The sequence below is a fragment of the Labeo rohita genome, chromosome 18, assembly GCF_022985175.1.
Source record: "Labeo rohita strain BAU-BD-2019 chromosome 18, IGBB_LRoh.1.0, whole genome shotgun sequence".
NCBI lineage: Eukaryota > Metazoa > Chordata > Actinopteri > Cypriniformes > Cyprinidae > Labeo > Labeo rohita.
In genome coordinates this window covers 31,658,645-31,682,440 of record NC_066886.1, presented here as the reverse complement: position 1 = coordinate 31,682,440, position 23,796 = coordinate 31,658,645, and the positions used below count along the sequence as shown (strand labels likewise).

The 23,796-nt window shown below is 34.1% G+C and overlaps 1 protein-coding gene across 1 annotated transcript; it reads left to right on the top strand.

Moving 5' to 3' along the window:
- Positions 1–114: 114 nt before the first annotated feature.
- Positions 115–23,796, top strand: trpc6b (transient receptor potential cation channel, subfamily C, member 6b). The gene is made up of 12 exons (XM_051135280.1): positions 115–391; positions 3,624–4,380; positions 6,555–6,740; positions 7,175–7,339; positions 7,497–7,713; positions 10,085–10,312; positions 12,492–12,756; positions 15,163–15,358; positions 18,471–18,674; positions 18,926–18,982; positions 19,235–19,310; positions 21,082–23,796. The coding sequence occupies exons 1-12, from the start codon at positions 297–299 to the stop codon at positions 21,216–21,218; spliced, it is 2,583 nt and encodes an 860-aa protein (XP_050991237.1). The 5' UTR covers positions 115–296; the 3' UTR covers positions 21,219–23,796.

Sequence of the window (23,796 nt, the reverse complement as noted above, 5' to 3'; positions counted from 1 at the left end):
ACACAGCGTTTCACATCATACAAACTAGTAAGGACACAGCTTCACTGAACGTTTTTTTTTTTTTTTTTACATTGGACCCGTGACGTCATCATACATTCGCTTTGGTGCACACTCTCAATGAGATTTCCCAAGAACGCGCGTGTAGTTCTATGCACCAGACCGACAACAGAATTCTTATATTTGAATGAAAAACAAGATTCAAAAGAATTTCAACTAACTTTGCATGGGCACGTCTATTCCCGGTGTCTCGTGCGCATCAGTAGCAGTGAGAGATTCATGAAGACAGCAGCAAACCGATGTCCACTGATTACACTTCTGTCAAACACACTTCTGTCCATCAACGGATGAACACCGACTTTGAAAAGTATCCTTTACCACGGTACTGCAAGAGGTGAGTTCTGCTTATATGGCATTTTGTAGTGCCTATAATGTAAAAGACATATAGAAGAAATGTTACAACATTGCAATTTTAGCATTAACATTATTAGCAGTAAAGTTTTACCACCCATTTTATTTATTTATTTTTTTTATTTACTGTATTGTAGAATAGAATAGAATAGAATACTTAATTGTCATTGCACAACAGTACAATGAAATTTACTGCTTCCTTTCAGTGGTACATTCACATAAAACTTACATACAAACAGACTGAAAAAAGTTTATTTGTAGCCTATTTGTTTGTTGATAGCTGCACGTTACATATTCTTGAAGTACTGGTCTTAAACAAAACTGTTTAAATGTTGATGTGATTTTTGTATTTACTTTCACATAAGGGCAGACTGGGGCTAGCTGTCACACAGAGAAGTTTTCAAAAGGCTTGAATATTAGTATAAATAATTCTCTCTCTCTCTCTCTCTCTGTTTTTCATCTGTGGTCTTTATGTGGTCTGTATTTTAAGAATCAGTTAGCCTTTTGGCATATTTTTGTAAATCTGACATATTTGATCCAAAATATTTTACATTTTCCTACATTCAGTCCCTCACACTGTCTGCTCCTACTTGGATTATTTTCACTCAAAATACAAAAAGTTGTAGCAGAAGATGTAAGAAGATCTCAGAGTACTTGAATTTTAAAGGGAAAGGTTTATATGGATTAAAATGTTACAAGGAGAACACTGACACTGATAACAGCAGTTATGCCCTTTTGCTGCCAGCATGAGTATTTTCTTGAAGAACTAAGACAGCATTAGTGTGGGAGGGCTTATTGATCTCTGATTCAGTGCTGTCATTGCTACGGAAACAAATTATTTTAACAAAATTAGGCAATTTAAATGCAATCATTCAGGCACATCATTGTCCGTTATTTTTTTTTAATCTGATATATACATCTGTTACCCTGTTTTGAACATCGTTCAGAGCTCATTATCAATCACAGATGTTGAATATTTTTTTTAATTAATATGCATCTTAGTTGTGAAGTCTATATGTGTCAATGTATAGTGAACGGAGTATTTTAAATTAATGAATTTCATTGTGATACATAATATTTACATATTATATTTTACAGTATGCATATTGGTCAAATGCTATGTTAGTACTAATATAATGTTGATCTAGCTGACTGACCAGCATAGGCATTAAAAAACCACCAGGAAAACGGCAACATAGCTGGTTGTCTTTTTACCAGGGGATTTTGGTCAATGGCTGGGCTCCAAATGGCAATGGATAATTTTGAGTAAGTCATCAGCAGTGACTCAACCTGCAGAAACTTCTTCATTCTGACCGCTCAGCCTCGGAAACCTGTGAAGATATTCAAGATAATATACTAAACATTTGATTAGTCAACAAAGTTATTAACATGATAGTGGATTGCAGCCTACTCAGAATTTAAAACAATTAAACTACAGTCAAATTGTATTAGAACTATTTAAGGGGAAAATATTTAAATATATGACAGTATTTATAATCATATTCAATCAAGCCTAATAACACAGGTTCATTGGGAAAACATGCCTCTACACTGTAAAAAATAAAAAAAAAAAATTAAAATAATTTGTTACCCCGCTCCCTTAAAATTTTAAGTTCAGTCAACTCAAATGTTTAGTCAACTTGAAATGTTAAGTTGTACTAAGTAACAACTTAGGTATTTGTGTTTGCTAAACTTAACAGATGGGTAAGTAACCCAGCTGCCTTAAAAGTTGAATCAACTCAAATATCTAAGTTGTCACTTAGTATAACTTAACATTTCAAGCTGAATAAACCTTTTTTGAGTTGACTGAACTTAAAATTTTAAGGCAGCCAGGTAAAAAAAAATATATTTTAAGTTGACTCAACAAATTGTATTTTACAGTGTATCTAAATAACCAAAACAAAACAGGTTTCCAGCTAAAATGACCACTAGGGGCAGTAAAACACCACCAACTTTTATTCTTTTTCAATACCATGTTACAACCTTTAAACACTTTTACCAATATTTGACCAAGATACAACTACAGTATTTGAAAATCTGGAATCTGAGGGTGCAAAAAATGTAAATATTGGCTTTAAAGTTGTCCAAATGAAAGTCTTATGCATATTACTAATCAAAAAAAAAAAAATACAAAATATCTTCATGGAACATGATCTTCACTTAATATCCTAATGATTTTTGGTAGGGATGGGCGAAACCACTTATTTTGTTTTCGATATTTTTAGGGCCAGTATCATTGATATCAATGCCAATATGATACTCCTAAACTTAACTTTTAAATTATTACAGTTATTAAATTACTAAGAGTAAAATATGTAATTATACCTCTTTAACTTTATATTTGAAATGCATTTTAACATTGAATATGCCTTAATTGCAACTTATGAAATTATATATTTTTTTACACATGGGTAAAATATGTTTACTGTGGTGGTGACTACAAAACCTATAGCTGAAAATATTTCAGGGCTGCCAGTGGATGTTGCACACTGACAGTGTATGATTTATAGTAACATTACTACAATACAGAACAAGATCAGTGAACTTTAAACGTTCATTTAAATAAATGCAATTGCAATTATATAGGCTACCATTTCAATTTGTTTATTGTGAAATAACGCAAACATGTCTTTTTTTGTCCTCTGATCTGATCCTCTGTTCTGGGCTGCCGTTCCCAAAAGCATCAGTGCTTTCTTATAATACTTTTGGGAAACACAGCCCTGTTTGAATGCACTGTCTGAAGTGAGTGAATGCTCTCTGTGATCGATTGGTTCTGTCTTGCAACATTTGCATGCATTCAGATGAGCAGGACAGTAGTTCTATACAGCACAATTATTTGCTAACATACATTATATATATCCTATTCAATGCATATTGTACACATTTTTTGTTAGATGAACAAAATCACTGGTCAGTAAAACACAGCTCATCAGTAACGATATATCGATACTTCAGGATCGATACGCCCATCCCTAATTTAAAATTTAAAAGAAAGATGTATAATTTTGACCCATGCAGTGTATTTTTGGCTATTGCTACAAATATACCCATGCTACTTATGACTGGTTTTGGTCTAGGGCAACATTTATTTCACTGCTACTGTACTGGACCTGCATTTGCTACATTTTGAGAATAGACAATGGACTTTTCCCACCACAATATTAAACCAGAATGTTGCAAATAGACTTTCACTTACCACCGCTTTGTTTTAATAGGTGGAGCAACGATGACCTTCAGAGGCACGCATTGGCTAAGAGCCGGCGTATGGCTATGCGACGACCGGCTTACATGTTTAACGCCCGTTACAATAGTCTATCGCCAACTGAAGAGCGTTTCCTAGAGGCGGCTGAGTATGGAAATATCCCTGTCATCCGTAGGATGCTAGAAGAAATCCCAGACCTGAATGTCAACTGTGTGGACTACATGGGCCAGAATGCATTGCAGCTTGCAGTTGCCAATGAGCACCTGGAAGTGACAGAACTCTTGCTAAATAAAGAGAATCTGGCTAGGATTGGTGACGCTCTGCTTTTAGCCATAAGTAAAGGCTACATTCGTATCGTGGAGGCCATTTTAGGCCACCAGGCCTTTGCGGACACATCCAAACTCACTAGCAGCCCCCTCCAGGCAGAGACGCAAGATGACTTCTTCGCCTATGACGAGGATGGCACACGGTTTTCCCATGATATTACACCCATTATACTAGCTTCTCATTGCCACGAATATGAGATCGTACACATTCTGCTAAGAAAGGGTGCTCGCATTGCACGCCCACATGACTACTTTTGCAAATGTAACAGCTGCCTCTATCACCAGAGGCATGACTCTTTTAGCCATTCACGTTCCAGAATCAATGCCTACAAAGGGTTGGCAAGCCCTGCCTACCTTTCTTTATCCAGCGAGGACCCGGTACTGACAGCTCTAGAGCTCAGCAATGAACTGGCTGTACTGGCCAACATAGAAAAAGAGTTTAAGGTGGGCACAATTTCTCATCCCAGCTAATTGTTTCAATAGGATATATGTCATTGTCAACACAGTAATGGGATTTGTCCAAGCATTTCATTGGGTAGTATCAAGTGATATAGAGTATTAACAATATTAGACAGGAAATACATTGGGAAAAAGACAAGCAACTAGACTAATGAGTTTAAGAGTTGTGATTTTTTTATTTAACTTTTAACTTTTTAAGCAGAGTGCATATGGATGTGGGTGTACAGTCATGCCTGGTAGTTGGTGAGTCTGCAGCCTTTGCCATAGAGTGGGTGGCTTAGCTCTTCTTGCTTACATTATTATTGATGAGTTGAAGGTTTTGTATGATGTTTGAGCCTGTAACAGATGGTAAGACTTTTCTCTAGAAAGTAAAGAAAAAAAAAACATAACTATTATCTGCTGTGACATATGCATAACCACATTCCAGTTACATTCAGTTTGCAAGCATTAAAGATAATCACGTGGCAAACTCTGACTGTGACCTAAATAATGCAAAGAAATGTGTTTGTAACATGTTTTAATATCTTTCATTAAGTCACCAACAATGCCAACATTCTTCAAAGTCTTCAAGTTTTTTATGCATTTTTAACACTTCAGGCAAAGATTATAGTAAAGAACTTATTAATGATGTTTTAAGATATAATTTAAAGTATAATTCGTAGCACAAACTTTATGTGCTGAAGCGTAATTCTTAGTTTTATGGGTTTGTTCAAATCACTAACCCTGAGTATGAACAACAGTAATATTGATTCTGGCCTTAGCATACTACTAATAATGCTAATGGGACAGAAAGAGAGTGGGGAAAAAAATCTGCCATCATTTACTCACCATCTTGTCATTCCAAAGTGCTATGACTTTCTCTCTTTTTTTCTTTTAAAAACATAAAATTTGATATTTTGAAGAATTTTGACAACCGAACAGTTGAGGCTGTTGTATGGACCAAAAAAAAAAAAAGAAAAAAGAAAAGGGAAAAGCATGCATTAAATATGTGAAAATATAAAGCATTCAGTTCTTTTTCATCAGTCATGACCAAGCAAAAATAGATGTATGTCAAATCTATAACATTATATAGGTTTAAGTCAATCACAAGGAATTCTGAATGCTTTATAACCCTTTATATTTATGCTTTATAATGAATGTGCATATAATGTGTATATAATATTATGGATACTGAGTTCATAGAGGGTGTGGCTGTGATTAGATCAGTTAAGTTTATACATTGTAATGCAAGTCATGATTTTAGGTAATTCCTATGTAATTTCTGTGTAATGACAATAGTTTGTGAATTTTTTTTAGGATGTTAAAATGACATTAAATTGCCAACAGTGTCAGCCATGCTAATCCTTGCCAACTGTGTTACAGCTGGTGGGTAACACAGTTGACATTTGGGCCATTTTAGGGCCTTGTGCAAACTGCTGACCTTGGACAAGTTAGACATGACCTTGATTAACTTATGTTTTTATATTCATTCTCTGCATATTTATAAATATAATCTGTGACGCAAGTTCACCAGAACATGTTGATAACACAGTTGACGGTCAGTTAATCTACTCTATGTGCAGACAGTAATATAGATAAAATGTTAAAGAGGAGAAGTTATGACCTACCGCACTGTCTTCAAATTTACCTCCAAAAAAGGAAATTACACCAGGAGATGTCGGACTTGTGACTTTGGAACAAACCATTGCTGATTTATGGGGGATTTTATAGGAAGTAACACAGTTGACAGTGATTTCTCGGACATACACAAAATTTAATGTAGATGCATGAGCAAAATATTTTTCAAAACACCTTTCTCAATATTTAATGACTATTTTGGACAAATATGTATAAGAAACATGTATTTCAAAGCTAATCTGAAGAGCAAAACCTTACATATACCAAATCAGACAGCACAAAAACAACAAATTCCTGTACAGAATAGGCCATTTTTGCAAGATAAACATGGGTGTCTGTTGGATATTTGTATTAAATGAATTAGAAATGTACCCTGATATAAAACTGATCATTGCTTGAAGTGAAAAGTTAGTAAAATTGATAATAGAGTCCATGGACATGACATGTACCCCTAATTATAGAATGACTCTTACGATTTTAAAATGCTGATTTTCATCATGCTTGTATGTTTTCAACAGATCTATTCTAATTTCCTTTCACAGAACGATTATAAGAAGCTGTCTATGCAATGTAAAGACTTTGTAGTTGGACTTCTGGATCTGTGTCGAAATACAGAGGAGGTGGAAGCCATTTTAAACGGAGACACAGAGGCAAGTGGCCACTTTGACAAGGGCGGCAGACCTAATCTAGTTCGATTAAAACTGGCTATCAAGTACGAGCTGAAAAAGGTAAGTGTCTTTCATTATAAACATCAATATTTCACAGAATTCTTATATTCAATTCAATATTTCACAGAATTATTTCAGTAAGTGATAGTAGGCAAAATGATTCAACTAATTAGCCTTAAAGGGATAGTTCACCTAAAAAATGAAAATTGTGTCATTACTCACCCTCATGTCGTTCCACCAAACCTGTTCATCTTCAGAACATAAATTAAGATATTAAGATATTTTTGATTTTGACATCTTAATTTTTGTTCCGAAGATGAACCAAGATCTTACAGGTCTGGAAAAACATAATTAATGACAGAATTTTTCAATTTTGGGTGAACTAGCTCTTTAAGTGTTGAAATACAAAAGGTTTAATCACTGTGGATGATAGTACAGTAATATAAACATATCTGTTTACTGTATTTCTGCCTGCTCTGATGCTTCCCACACAGTTTGTAGCCCATCCAAACTGCCAGCAGCAGCTTTTGTCCATATGGTATGAGAATCTGTCAGGGCTCAGGCAACAGACCACAGCTGTCAAGTTGCTGGTGGTTCTGGGGGTGGTGGTTGGCCTTCCCATCCTGGCCTTACTGTACTGGATAGCACCCTCAAGCAAGGTCAGACTGCAATAACCTGAACCTTTAGTCAATGTGAATTCAGCCACAGCACTAAATTTCTTTTCTGCTTATGTGATATTATAAGTAAGAAAATAACACAGTGAACACAGTGCTGTTTCAGTTCTTTATTTGCTTTGTGCAATGTTTTTGATCACAGTTGGGGAAGATCATACGTGGTCCTTTCTTAAAATTTGTGGCACATGCAGCTTCTTTCACAATCTTTCTTGGCCTTCTCATCATGAACGCTGCTGACCGTTTCGAAGGGACATCTCTCTTACCAAATATGACCATCCACGACCATCCCTCGCAATTGTTCCGCATGAAGACCACCCCGTTTACCTGGATGGAAATGCTGATCATTTCCTGGGTCGTAGGTCAGGCATCATCTCTCAGTGTGTTACACAACAGCAAATCAGATCATTTACTCACTTGCATGACATTGCAACCCTGTATGTTTTTTTTTGCAACACAACTCAAAAGCAGAACTTTTGCAGAATGTTCACACTGCTTATTTTCTGTATGACAGTTATTTAAAGGAGAAGTTCACTTCCAGAACAAAGATTTACAGATAATTTACCTATCCCCTTGTCATCCAAGATGTTTGTGTCTTTCTTTTTTGATCAGTCGATAAGAAATTATGCTTCTTGAGGAAAAAATTCAGGAATTATCTCCATATAATGGAGTTCAATGGTGCCCCCAAGTTTGAACTTCCAAAATGTAGTTTAAATGCAGCTTTAAATGGCTCTAAACAATCCCAGCCGAGAAAGAAAGGTTTTATCTAGCAAAACAATCGGTCATTTTCGAAACAAATGGACAATTTATATACTTTTTAACCTCAAACGCTCGTCTTGTGTAAGTCTGCATGAACTCTGTTTAAAACAGTTAGGGTATGTCCAAAAACTCCCATCTCATTTTCTTCCCCAATTTCAAAATCATCCTACACCGCTTCAGAAGTACGTGCAAAGAAGATCAAATGTCTTTTACAAAAAAATGGTAAAACAGCGATGTAGGATGATTTTGACATTGAAGAGAAAACGAGACGGGAGTTTTTCGACACACCCTAACTGTATTGACCCGGATTACACAGATTACACATGCACATCGCGGAGACAAAACAAGACGAGCATTTGTGGTTAAAAAGTATATCAATTCTCAATTTGGTTTGAAAATGACCAACCGTTTTGCTAGATAAGACCGTTCTTCCTTGACTGGGATCGTTTAGAGCCATTTGAAGCTGCATTTAAACTACATTTTGCAAGTTCAAATTTGGGGGCACCATTGAAGTCCACTATATGGAGATAATACCTGAAATGTTTTCCTCAAGAAACATAATTTCTTATTAAATGAAGAAAGAAAGACATGAACATCTTGGATGTCATTCCGCTACATGTGTGGAATGAAATGTCGTGTCTCGCAGGACCACGGTGCTACGTAAATAAACATAAATATGAACATACACTAGACGTAAAAAACATTTTTTTAAGCCTATACATGTAACTATACATATACTATAAATAATTGACTATACATACACATAACCTAAGACAGACTATACAAGTAGTTTACATAATAACTGTGCATGATAATGTGCAGAAGAGGTAATTAAAGGTTAAGATGCAAATAGTGCAAAAAGATTTGTGGTGCGTTAACAAGTAGACATTTGTAAGTCCTTATTAGGTCCTTGTAACGTTAATAAGTGTTAATAAGAAAGTGTCTGGTGCATAGAGACAAAAGAGTGTTTGTACAGGTGGTTTGTGTAGCCCACTCACCTGTAGGTAGCACACTCAGAGGTGCACGATGTTTTCTGTGTACATGTAGTGTTTATAGGAAAGTGTCTGGTGCATATAGAGATGAAAGAATGCGTTACTACAGGTGGTTTGTCCAGCCCACTCACCTGTGTGTAGCACACTCAGAATTGCAAAAATTGTGTTTTGAGTTTTTCAACAGTTTACATTGTGGATAAGGTTTCAGAGGGGGGTGAGGTGGCTGGAATTGAGGGCTCTCACAGCCTGGGGAAAAAAGCTGTTGAGCAGTCTTGCAAAAAAAAAAAAGTTTATGTAACCAGTAGTTTAAAAGTAGTAGAAAAGTAGTTTAAAAGTAGTATAAAAGTTTATAAAACCAGTACTTATGGGTTTGGAATGACATGAGGGTGAGTAATACGACACATTAAACATCATTGATAATCTATTCATATTTTTTCAGAAAAATCATGTTAAAATGTGAGTATCAAGCTTTTGAGGAATGTTTATTGTACTTCTCTCAGTCATCATTGTATTGCATTGCATGTTTTACCCCCACAATAAAAACTAGAGTTTTGATCATAAAGCTAAGCACATCAAATTGCATATTTGCTCGTAATTATAAGCTCCATATTATCCTATATCATATTATAAGAGTAATAAAAGCCTGGTGTATCAAATATAAAAGTCTGCCATGAACAATATGAAACTAATGGTTCAAAGAACTCTTCCATATCACTGTTTCCCACAGTGATGTACTAAAATGAATCCCAAATGACTGCTGCGAGCACACAGTGATTCACAGAAGGTCACAACTCTTTGAACTGTCTAACATCTGTCACATCAAAATCTAGTAAAACATTTGTAGAAATGATCTGTAAAGCAATATTGTTCATTTAAAAATAGAGAGATTTTTTTAGGACACTAAATGGCTTTGGGTGCATGAATATTTTTTTTGGATAAAACTCTAATTACCCATCTCTTTTTTGTTTTCTGCTAATTAAAGGCATGATTTGGGCAGAATGTAAGGAGATTTGGTCTCAGGGTCCTCGAGAATATCTGCTGGAGCCTTGGAATTTGCTGGATTTTGGAATGCTGGCCATTTTTGTGACTTCCTTCATTGCTAGATTTATGGCGTTTTGGCATGCAAATGTTGCACAGAGTTACGTCGACAAGCGCTACACAGATCTATCAAACATTACCTTGCCCCTTGAGATCGAATACTATCGTCTTGGTAAGTATTGCTATAAAACATTTATGAAAAAATAATTCTTTGTTCCTTTAAAAACCACTTTTCTTAGTTTTGATATTATCTCAAAAAGTGGTCTATTTAGAATTGCTAAATAAATAAACAAATAAAAAGATGATTATGGTAGAGCTGGGTGATATTGCAAAATCACTTTTCAGTTTCAGTCTCGATTTTTTTTTAGAACGTTTGACCGATTCTCGTTTTTTTACGATTTGTAATTAGTCAGCTTAAAAATGTTCTCTAGTTAAAGAAAATTGTACTCCAAGTGCACCACACATGAAGTCACCACGATGTAAATGTTAAACAAATCATTTGTTAAATATCTTTGCAGAAAAGATGCATGAATTGATATTATATGATATTATATGTTATATAATTATATTTTTTTATGTTTAGAAATAATATGATAAAAAATGCTTTTAAAAAATCTCAATAGTCAAGGTAATTCAAAACGGCTAAGTAAGGTAAAAGGTATAAGATCTAACACCAGTAGACAATTATTAATTCTACTGTAAAAATTATGAACAGGAGCTTTCAGCCTGTCCCCATGATGCAAACATGAAATATCAGACATACAGTAGTAGTTCTTCACCATTTTTCTATGTAAACATGGACACGCTTGATTGTTGCACTCAGTTCTCTTGCAGCATCTCATGCATGAAACAGCGTTTTAAAAACTTTTTTTTTTTTAAAAGTTAAAAGAAGTTCACTCCCATCTTGCATGTTTTACCTATTCCACTGCCCACATCAACACAAAAGCGCATTTTGTGTGAATGGCTCCTAGCGATATGAGCGCGTCACACGTTATCATGCGCGCCGACATGCGGTTGGATTGTTCTTTTCTCTTTAGTGTTATCATTGGCATATTGTCACACTAATTCTAATGTTTGGTAATATTTCTATTCAAAATTGCAATTCCTTGATTTTTAAAAAATAAAATCATGGCAAAACATTAAATTCAAATTAATCGATAAAATCGTAAAAAACGCCCAGCCTTAAATTATGGTTTCTACATCATTACTTCAACAATGAAAAATGATTTTCGCAAAACATTATTTTTGTGCAATGTTTTTACTTATAGTTAAGAAGATCATTGTGGCACATACAGCTTATTTTACCATCTTTTTTGACCTTCTCATTGTAAATAATAAACCATAAGAAAAGATTTTTACTACATTACTTTAACAACGTAAAATGACTTTTGCAAAACAGTGCTTTGGATAAAAGAATTTATCTAGTACCTAAATGTAAATGCACAGCGAATAAAATAAGTATTGAACACATCAACATTTTTCTCAGTAAATATATTTCTAAAGGTGCTGTTGACTTGAAATTTTCACCAGATGTCAGTAACAACCCAAGTAATCCATCCATACAAAGAAAACCAAAAAAATAAGTTCAGAAATTGAGTTATGTGTAATAAAATGGAATGACATGGGAAAACAGTATTAAACACATGAAGAAATGGATGTGCAAAAAGGCATGGAAAGCCAAGACACCAGCTGAAATCTATCAGTAACTGGAAAGAAATCCTGCCCCTTGTCAGTGGAAATTATATTAGCTGGTTCAGTCCCACAACAACAGTACCAGGATGATAAAGATGAAACAAGGGTGGACATTTCAGCAAGACATTGATCCCAAACACAGCCAAGGAAACTCACAGTTGGTTTCAGAAAAAGAAAATAAAGCTGCTAGAATGGCCCAGCCAATCACCTGACTTAAATCCAATAGAAAATAAGAACTCAAGAGTTCACAGAAGAGGCCCACAGAACCTTCAAGATTTAAAGACAAAATCACACCTGAGCAATGCATCTGACTAGTTTTTCCATACAGGAGGCGCCTTAAAGCTGTCATTACCAACAAAGGCTTTAGTACACAGTATTAAATAAACTTCAGTAGTTCAATACTTTCGCCCCATTTTATTACACATAACTTATATGTATAACTTATAACTTATATATTACACATAATTATTTGTTTTGTTGTGGTTGTATGTATGAATTGCCTGGGTTGTTATCGACATCTGGTGAAAATTTCATGTCAACAACATATTTAGAAATATATTTACAAGGAAAAATGGTGACGTGTTCAATATTTACCCACTGTAAAGGTAACATGATTATTTGTGCATTTAAATAACAAGTATCCTTTTTCTGTTTTTCAGCTCGTGTCCACTGGGTTCCTTCAGACCCTCAGCTGATCTCTGAGGGCCTTTATGCCATCGCAGTGGTTCTGAGTTTCTCTCGGATTGCGTATATCCTGCCGGCCAACGAGAGCTTTGGGCCCTTGCAGATCTCTCTGGGCAGGACTGTGAAAGACATATTTAAATTCATGGTGATCTTCATAATGGTGTTTGTGGCTTTCATGATTGGCATGTTTAACCTCTACTCATACTATCGTGGAGCAAAGCAGAACGGCGCCTTCACAACGTAAGAAATTAACATATCTGGTTGATTCACATCAATTCCTTTGATGATTGTTTGTCTTGTCCTTTGTAATTACATCACATCTGTGTCTTTATTAGTTATATAATCACAAAAACGACCAGAGCTTTTGGCAGCATTGCATTAGCACATACTGGATGTAGGCGTTTGGAATTTGATTATAATGACTAGCACATCATGACCATGTCCATGTGGACATGAGAGTGAATAAGACTCTTTATATTCTGTAAAAGAGCCCAGGGTAACATGAAATAGGTAAGTAATTCATTGAAATACAGTGGAATTCCTTAAAGACCAATATTCAATGATTGTCTAGTATCTTTGAGGTGATATATTGAGGTTCAACCTAATTTCATAAGAAAACTGGAAATTGTTTTATTTGTTTATTTTAGAGATGCTCATTTTAACTGGTTAACCATTAACTGACAGAAAGAATTTTGACCGATTGATACAATCAGTTAAATGGTTTAAAGGTCATTACAAATTTTCAGTAATTTATCAAAATATGTTAAAACGTTTGCTGGATGGTTAAAATAAAACTGCATTTTTAAGAGAGAGGCCTATAGGCCTATAACGTTAAGTTGCATTTTATTATTAAATTCAGAAATAGACCTGATGCCGACGCAAAATGTTTACAAACACTATAAACATAGGCTAGGCTATTTTAGTTAAATTTAACAGTATTCAGAAAAGAACAAGAATAAAAAACATAAGAAGCTAGGATATATTAACGACAAACCAAAACTAATTCATTTAGGCAAAAGCGAAACTAAAACTAATGTTGGGTCTCTCATATGACACAAATCCAAATGTTTTCATATTTAAGATGTATTTGAATGGCAAAAAACAAAAAAAAAGTATTATGTAAACCTGGTTTTGTAGGCTACTTCACTTGCATTAAAAATATCCACATAAAACAAATTGTTTGGCATAATATCATGGCAGTACGGTGATAATGATTAAGCAGTGCGATTTTTTTGTTGAATGTATTTTATTATGATAATGGAAAGGCTGCATTGTCAAGTTAACAATACTTAACTGTGTGTGTGTATGTGTGTGTGTGTGTGTGTTTGTGCGCGCGAAATCACTCGATTTTTTTCCTTCTAACAGTGGAAAGGACTCCTTCTAGTCATACAGTTAATTGAAGCTGTAAATGGTTTGCTTTCATTTGTGTACATTCACAATAAAAACAAATATTTGTGCTTTTGTAAAATAAAGAAAAATAGGATGCAGCTTTCAGCCGTCTTCCTTTCACGCAGCACAAAAATTAACCAAAACTCTGCATATATAGCTACTTGTTTCTTTCCTTTGTTAAGTAAAATATTTATTACATATGCCTATTCATTCATTAGCCTAGCTTTATTATGATTTTCTCCGTTGGTGATGTGATGTGTCCATGTGAACGTGTTCTGTTGTTGGCTGCTTTTTGCATGTGTAAAATGAATCCCTGTAGAACAAATTTTGGTATTTTTTATGGGTCACAGACACTTATCCTTTCTAATTTAATTAAATTCTAATTTAAAAGAATCTTGTCAGTTAACGGTTAATAATCAGTTAATGAGTTAATGCGTCGGTTAGGAAAAATAATGAAATGAACAACCATAGTTTATTTATTTATTATTTTTTTAACTGTGACAATTAGAAACACAGTGGTTTGTAAAGCAGATGGTTTTATTGTTTACTGCACTTTGTTATTCTTTTAGTTATTTACCAATAGCAGCTATTTGAATTGTAAGTCTTAAAAGGTTTATAAAGGTGAATATCTTTCAGAGTAGACCTACCATGACCATGATCTGTGGTTGAAACTTGCGGTTGAATGACATTCTACCATCATTTGGAGTTTTGAAGAATTGTTTATGGAAAATATAAACAATGCAAACGAATGGGAAAAAAAATTCTCGGGAAAAGTGGGCAGTCACTTTTGGCTGTGTAGCAAATCTGACCTATTTTCTATTAAAAACAGGATGTTTGGACGGGACTTTAAACAGCATGTTTCTCAGGCTTTGATTTTGTCAGAGCCATAAACCATTTGCTGATTCCAGAGAGCATTTGATTGCTTGCAATACCTCTGTGAGGGCAAAATGAGTATGTAAAAAAGAGAGAGACTCTAAATGTTTAACTGTATATTTGCATGACCTCAAAAGACACAAAGTAACAATGTAGGCAATACTTTACAAAAAAGTCCCTGCATTGACTAACAAACTAACAATGCATATGTTACAGTATTTTTTAATCTTTGTGAATGCTAGTTAAATATGAACAGATATCACTTTTGATTTTAATAATGTATTAGTAAATATTGAAATGAAGTAAGATGCTAATAAATGCTTTAGAAGTATTTTCATTGTTCATGTTAGTTAACTAAAGGAAGTTGTCTGTCTTCTCTTCCAGTGTTGAAGAAAGCTTTAAAACTTTATTCTGGGCTATTTTTGGACTTTCTGAGGTCAAGTCTGTCGTCATCAACAACGGGCACAAATTCATTGAGAATATTGGCTATGTACTTTACGGAGTCTACAACGTTACCATGGTTATCGTCTTACTCAACATGCTCATCGCCATGATCAACAACTCATTTCAGGAAATTGAGGTAATCATATTCTGAAATGAGATCTGTGGATAGTAGGATAGTACAGACCAGGGGTAAATGTCCAGACGCCATCATTTCCCATTCGTACTCTGATTTAAATGAGATACAGATCCTTTATAGTACTGTCGCATTTGTTAAAATGCAAAGGGAAGTCCTCTCTGGTTACAGTAGAAATTGATTTTATAAATGACAGCCTATTTGTGTAAAAGCAATTTGGCCTTCACAATATATTACAATGGCATCCAACAGTGAAATATAAATTGGTCATGCACTAAATGAAAAATACAACAAATATTATTACTGCTGCAAAGTAAAAAAAGCCATTATCAATAAAAAAGATTTATTGCACCAGAGAGGTCTAATGTGGTAACAAGAAACAGAGGAAGTTATTTTTTGATGCATTTAATTGCCATCTGGGGATCTCATTATTTGACCATTACTAATATGTCAACACACTGCACTGTTACAGTCATACTGGCCCTTAATGTTTTAGCATTTGGTTTCATCAGATGATGCAAATTTGATTTCCATATCATTTAGTTCTTACTCTTAAAAATAAAGATTCCTCATTGGCATCTATGATTCCATGAAGAACCTTTAACATGAATAAAACATTTCCATTCCACAAAAGATTCTTTATAGTGGAAATGGTTTTCAGATGATTAAAAAGATCTTCACACTAATAAAAAAAAAAAATACTTTTAAGAACTGTTCCACTTTTAAGAAGTTCTTTGGGGAACCAATATATTAGTATATTTTATCTGGTGTTAAGAGTGTATATAGGTTAGTTTTCACATGAGGAAATTCTGTATCTCAGTAAATATTTACAACATATGCTTTCTCTAGCAGTGTTTTTATATATTGGTTTCAAATGACTAGTTAAAGGAGAAGTCCACTTCCAAAACAAAGATTCACATATAATGTACTCACCCCCTTGTCATCCAAGATGTTAATGTCTTTCTTTCGTCAGTCGTAAAGAAATTATGTTTTTTGTGGAAAACATTTCAGCATTTTTCTCCATATAATAGACTGATATGGTGCCCCGATTTTGAACTTCCAAAATACAGTTTAAATGCACCTTCAAACGATCCCAGCCGAGGAAGAAGGGTATTATCTAGCGTAAAGATTGTTATGCTTGTTTTTATTATTAAAATGTTTTTATTTTCATAAAAATAATACAATTTATATGCTTTTTAATGTCAAACGCTCGTATTGTCTTACTCTGCCTGGACTGTTTTTGTTGCGGTTCATGACAGTTAGGGTATGTCGAAAAACTCCCATCTCATGTTCTCCCTCAACTTCAAAATCGTCCTATATCACTGTTTTACCTTTTTTGTTAAGGGTGTTTGATCTTCTTTGCATGTTCACTTTGCAAAGACTGGGTCGGTACTTCTGCAGCGATGTAGGATGATTTTGAAATTATTTTTGAAGTTGAGGGAGAAAATATGATTGTTTTTCGACATACCCTAACTGTCCTGAGCCAGAATACACAGAGTTCAGGGAGAGAAAGGCAAGACAAACATTTGAGATTAAAAAGTATTTAAAATATTTTTTTAATGAAAATAACGGATCGTTTCACTAGATAAGACCCTTTTTTGTTGGCTGGAATCATTTACATCCGCATTTGGGATTGTTTGGAGCCGAATTTAAACTGCATTTTGGAAGTTCAAAATCGGGGCACCATATCAGTCCATTATATGGAGAAAAATGCTGAAATGTTTTCCACAAAAAACAAATTCCACAAAAAAATAATTTCTTTACGACTGAAGAAAGAAAGACATGAACATCTCGGATGACAAGGGGGTGAGTACATTATATGTGAATCTTTGTTTTGGAAGTGGTCTTCTCCTTTAACTAGTCATTTGAAACCAATATTTAATATAACTAAAGTTAATTTTTGTGATTTCTGTCCTCCAAACTAAAATCCCAAATTCATAAGATGTTTTATCATTATAAATGTACATTTTACACTTCTTTAGGTAAAACGGTTTGTGTATCTGTGCTACCTTTATCTTTATAAATCATACACTGATGATTGATATTTTTGTTATTTAAAGCAACACTGTTCATACATTTACTGGTGTGAATAATGTGAAGCAGTGATATACGGTGGTGTTCTGAAATGAGGAGGCAAAGTCCTGAGTTTTTCTTTTTTTTTTAAATCAAGTATAAATTCATGTTCCAGCCACATTTTCTTGGTTAAATAAACATCACTTACACTATCAGAAAAAGAAAAAAAAATCTATTCAATATTTTTACATTAATAATGTAATCAATATTCTATTTATTAAAGCCGAGTATGAATCTCATCAAGTTAGTGTTTTTAAGCATTTTACATTAATTAAAGAAAAAAATAACTCAAGGCAGTATTCTTTTTAATAGTTCACTTTTAACTATTTTTGAATTTTTCGAAACATCAGTCATCAAAGCTCAGTAAATATTGGTCACAGACATGGAGATTTACTTGAAATTTTAGCAAGCTGATTACTAACTAAAAACCCACACAGATCATGTTTTAATGTCATTTCAAGTCTTATTTTGATGTAAAAAACAAGTGGTTATATCTATGTATGTGCATTGTTTACTTACTTTTTAAAATTAGTCTTCCCATTAAGGCCATTATATTGTTCATTCAGACTGATTCGCAAATGCACAGAACATAAGAGGTGGGATTTATCACATGAACCAATCACAACCTATCATAATCAGCCATATCCAATCATATCACAATGGAGGCATTGCCTCCTCTCAGGTGACTTTTCCCTATTCCTTCTCATTCATTCCCACCAAACTCTCTTAAAACTCTGTTAAAACTCAGTGGGCCCAGGGGAGGCTGTATCCACTGTATTTCTTAGTATTTCTTTAGAAAAAACAGTGACACTTTTTAATGTTATATTTTGTAAGACTGGCATTGCTTTGTTTTGTACAACTGTTTTTTCTCTCATCCAATATTTTGAGGAGACACTGCCTCCCTTGGCTTGTCAGAGGAAATGCTCTTGATGTGAAGTAATATTTGGTGCCACTCCAAATGTACCTATATGGAAATAAACTGATTTAAAGGCATTTCAAGTGAAATGTTATTTGCCAGTAATTGTGTATATCTTCATTACAGGACGATGCAGATGTGGAGTGGAAGTTTGCCAGGGCTAAGCTTTGGTTTTCATACTTTGAGGAAGGAGGGACGCTGCCTGTGCCCTTTAACCTCATCCCCAGCCCAAAATCAGTCGTCAGCCTGGCTATGAAACTCAAACAGCTCCTACTAATACCTCTTCACAGACACAAAGAGGATCTGAAGGAGGACACAGAGCTCAATGAGGTGAGACATTCTTAAATGACTAAAAATGCATCTGATGCATGAGAGAGAGTTTTCGCACAACTTTGCATTCATTTTTGTTTATATGATGATATGAAGCATAATTTTTCTTATGAACATTATATACTTTCATTAGTATTTGGTTCCCTCTTATGGCTAGATTGTGTAACGACAGCATGAGGATCTTTTAATTTATTGAAAGAACAAATTATTTTTGGTTCCATATTCACAAAGAAATTATTTTTTTCTTTCAGTCTGGTAATCAGAAAGAGTCCAGTGAGAAGAACTCACCTCATACAAGTCGTTACCAGGTAAAACACAACTCTGACAAGTCATGCTGAATAAAGAGATCACAGAATAATATTAGAGACGAGAATTTAGATTTCCAACATAGTTTGCTGACAGTAATAGAATGTCATTATACAAAAGAGAGGCAGTGACTGACCAATCAGAAGAAGCTGTTTTGGAAAGCCGTTTAATAATAATGTATCCTTTCAGAATCTGACAGAATAAATTTGAATAAATCCTCAAAATTAATTTGGTGCTATTGTTTCTGTCCACAGAGGATCATGAAACGCCTAATCAAACGATATGTGATCAAAGCACAGACTGACAAAGAGGGAGATGAAGTTAATGAAGGTACAGTGTTGTTCCAAATCAGTCTTTTTGCTTTTTTATTAACCCTCTGTGCCTCTGTCATAATGCCGCTACAACCACTGGGCCTTGGGCCTCCAGTGGCCCGACTAGCCTCTACATCCAGAAACCCTCCCCTATATACTCAACCTTCCCGCCAAACACTAGCGGAACAAACCATTAACAGGGGTAGATCAGGATGACAGAAGATAGTTCAACAACAGTATTAAAACATACACATTCAACACACATTCTGATAATCAAGGCTAGAATATAGTCATCAAAATGCTTTCCCACATTAAATCATAAACAAACAAAAATCAATAAACAATATAACCCTGTAACTAATGTTCACATGATGATAATCCAGTTCATCATCACAGCCTCTTTAGTCATTTTTGACAGAAAAAATTATTTTGAAATGTAAAAAATTGTAGCTTCATCGGAATGAGATGACACTTGGTGACTTTTGTTGCAGTAGCTATGTAAACACACAAAAAAATCATGGACATGATTCGGATATGTTAAAGAGTCACCAAAAAAAAAGTCACACTTGGCTCCTTCGTGGTCAAAAATTACATGAATGGGAAATTCAAAAACATATGAAAACTCTGAAAAGTGCACAGCAATCAAGGGGTGACACTCTAGAATATCAAGAGTGCAAAATAGACACACGCACACATAGAAATGAACTGATAAAAATGCAGCAGAGTTTTTGAGAACGTGAAATAAAATGAATAAATAAAAAGAGTCTCACTCAAAAACACACAAACACACTCAGTGATTAACTGGTAAGACGGCAACAGAGCAAATTTTGAGAATATATGAGATGGGGAGAGCAATTTTCTTGTAAAATAGTTACAGTTTATCTGTAAATAGTTACAATTATATTTATTTATGGTTATTTAGATTTATTTTCTTCAATTTACTGTTTGATAATTATTGTCTTTGCTCTTACTTTAGCAGATGTTCCTGATGTCTGAGTAAGAGTAATGCTTCCCATGTGATCCCAAAATTTTAATGTTTGATTGTAATCATAATGCAACCTGATATTTATCTAACCAAAAATATCTGAACCTTGACAAAAAGTAGTCTTTTAGAATGTCTAAACGTGTACCTAAAAGCAAAACCTAAAAAAATATGTCGAAAAAACAATGGTAATCCAAAAGCCTCTGTATATATGTATAATATGTATATAGGGAGCGATACAGGAGCTTACATGACATTACACAAGTTTTTATTTTTTAATGACACCAGATGGCACAATTCTCACTAAAAATATTATATAAATAAATATATATGAATTCTAATGGGAAAAACAACTCTTAAAAACTGTATAAATATTGCATATTGTCATAAAATCCCCTCAAAATTCTAAATAATAATAATAAAATACTGTATTATTGAACAAAAATATTTTACAATGATTTTCCTGAAAAAAAAAACAAAAAGTTTTCGGTCACTTTTGACCGCGAAGGAGCCAAGTGTGACTCCTAAACAAAGAGGTCCAGAGGGTTAAATATAGGTTATTTTTGTGATCTCTGTCCTCCTAAATAAACTAAAATCCCTTTATTATAAAACCTTTGATTATTTTAAATATAAATTCACTTTAAAACTCTTTTATATTTTTATTTATTGTTAGGTTTAATATTTTATTTCAACTGTGGTTTCCAGTGGAGGTGGTTAAACTTCTGGTTATGTGTCAGCCAAATGATCCAGTTATGTAAGCATATCACTGATGATAGGAGGTCTTTATCAATCTCTTTGTGTCTTACAGGGGAACTAAAGGAGATCAAGCAGGACATCTCAAGTTTGCGCTATGAGCTGCTAGAGGAGAAGTCCCGTCAGACGGAGGAGCTAGCAGCACTTGTCAGGAGACTGGGAGAGAGACTAGCTAGTCAACAAAACCTGTAGTTTTTCTCAATAGTAACACTCTTTTCATTATTCTCAATGGTGATTCTCAGTACATTGTCAATATTCTAAAACACACACACACACACACACATATATATATATATATATATATATATATATATAATTTAAAATATCATAAAGGTAGTACAAAAAATAATACGACATTAAAATACTTGAAAAATACATTAATATATATGTAATAACATACAGGAACTAGGGTGCTACATTTATAAAAAATATCACTATGTTAAATTTACTAAACTTTTTTTTTTAAGCTCAGTTGCAAAAACACAGCTATTATATTAAGACTGTATCTTAATAACTAGTCTAGTCAGCTAGCAGTTTGCCTAAGGATTTTCAATCTAAAATTAGATTTTATGCAGCTGACTTAAAAAGAAGTTATAACCAGTCTGAAAGAATAAAAATGTAGTGAAGTTAATTATAGTCTAAGCAGATTATTCAACTGGCCCCAGAACATGTTTTTGACAGTGAGAATTACTCTATTACTCTTTCCTTAACAGTAAGCCATATTTGCTTGTTTTATAAGCACATTTTCTTCTGGAGAGTAAATAAAGTAAAAATGTTACATTTCAGAATTTTTATGGAGAGTCACTGTTGGTATCGTCAGTGCTAATAATGCCGCTGTTTGCCATCGTGTTGCCATGCTGTGTCATATTCTATTCTAATTATGCTATGTTACAAAGACAAAACACAGTAACTACACAACACCGAGACAGAGAAGTTTTTAGAATGTCACTGTGAATGTGTAGTTACTGCATTTTGCATGGTGTTTTTGATGTTAATGAATCTGGAAATCTATCATCTTTTAACATGTTATGATTGTCGTTTGAGGTCCGCTACAAATGTTTTATTAACCCTAAATATGAATTATTCATTGTGTGAAATCTGACAGTTAAAAGGTGTCAGTGTTCCTACAGAGACAATGGTATATTTATAATAAAAAAAAGAAAAAGTAAAAATAAATGTTTCGAAAACACAAGTGGTAAGTTGCGCTTTTACCTCATTTGCTTCCTCTTTTAGACTTAAAGGGGTCATTGGATACTAAGTTCACTTTTTCATGTTTGAACATTAATGTGTGTTGGCAGTGTATGTACAAATCTACTCTATAATGATAAAAATCCATGCAGTGGTTTTTAATTAATATGTAAAAATAATTTCCCCTTTTTCAAATTGAGCCGTTCTCAGATGCCGCTCCCACAATAGTTGATTGACATGAGTGTCTTACCTCAGGTCAGCTGTCTCAGTCAGACCTTCATTGTTTTGATACCGGTGCAGGGATGTAAGTTCGACAAGAATATCTCTGACTGAGTGATTGAGGTGTTGTGTTGCTGGATGTAATAATGAACATAGTGGTCGTCATTTACTCCCGACATCTGAGTCGCTGAAGATGCAGTGGATTACATTTGTTTGTGAAGGGAATGCGGCTCCCAATCTACATATATCCGTCTATGTTCGCGTGAATCATTCGTGATCCAGCTTCACTTACAGCAGAAGTAAGTATAAGGGTTTTTTTTTAATGAATCTATCGAAACTATCGCCTTACAATCCTAACAATGTGCTAGTTAGCAAGTTTAGCGGTAAACGCGGCTAAATGCGGCTAAAGTAAACAGGCTCGTTTCTCCACAGACAGTAGAGAGGGGCGGGGCGAGCAGAGCTCATTTGCATTTAAAGGAGCAATGCATCAGAATGGGATGATTTTTGCAGAGCTGATTTTGACAAGGTAAAAAGTGTGTTGTTTTACACAACCACTGAGAATTTTTAACCAAAGTATGTTATAGACTTTTCATTAAGACCCTAAACAATCATATCAAATTGTGGAAAATGGGCATCCGATGACCCCTTTAAAACATATACGCTAATAACTGCACTATACTCAGTTACTGTAATGAATCTACTGAGGTTCTCAGTAATCCCTCACATTGCTTTATTATAACTTGGAAACCACACGTCATTAGACAATATAGGTTGTTGTGAGATAGTCTCTGGTTCACTTATTAATTATAGGTCCTGATTAAAGAAACTAAATCTGCTCTTTTGCTACGTAATTTCATTTACAAACTGCCCAATGGAAAAGATCATACTTTGTGAAAAAGTATTCTTAATTTAATTGTTTTTGGGGTTTTTTACTTGCAGATTATATAATGATGAAGTTTTTTTTTAGGAAACTGACTGAGGATCCATTGGTGAGCAAGTGATGAAATGCTAAATAGTTTCAAATCTGTAATGAAAAAAAGTCATTTTTTATATTGTGAATGGCCTGAGTGAGTAAATCTTGAGGAACTGTGTTTGTGTAAAACTATTCCTTTCAAGTACATTTTGAACTATGCTTTAATAATCTTTTGTCATGTTTTAACACAACATTCAACATTATGGATGGGTGCTCAACTGTACTGTATACAACTGTACTTTTCCAACAAAAAAGCTTCTTGTGTTTATGACTTATTTGTGGCAAATATTACCTACTTATGGATGTAAAAAAAAAGTATTACTATTTTAGTAGACAAGTAAAGGAAATGTCATATGAAAAATCACTTCTTTTCAGTCCCTAGTTCTGGTG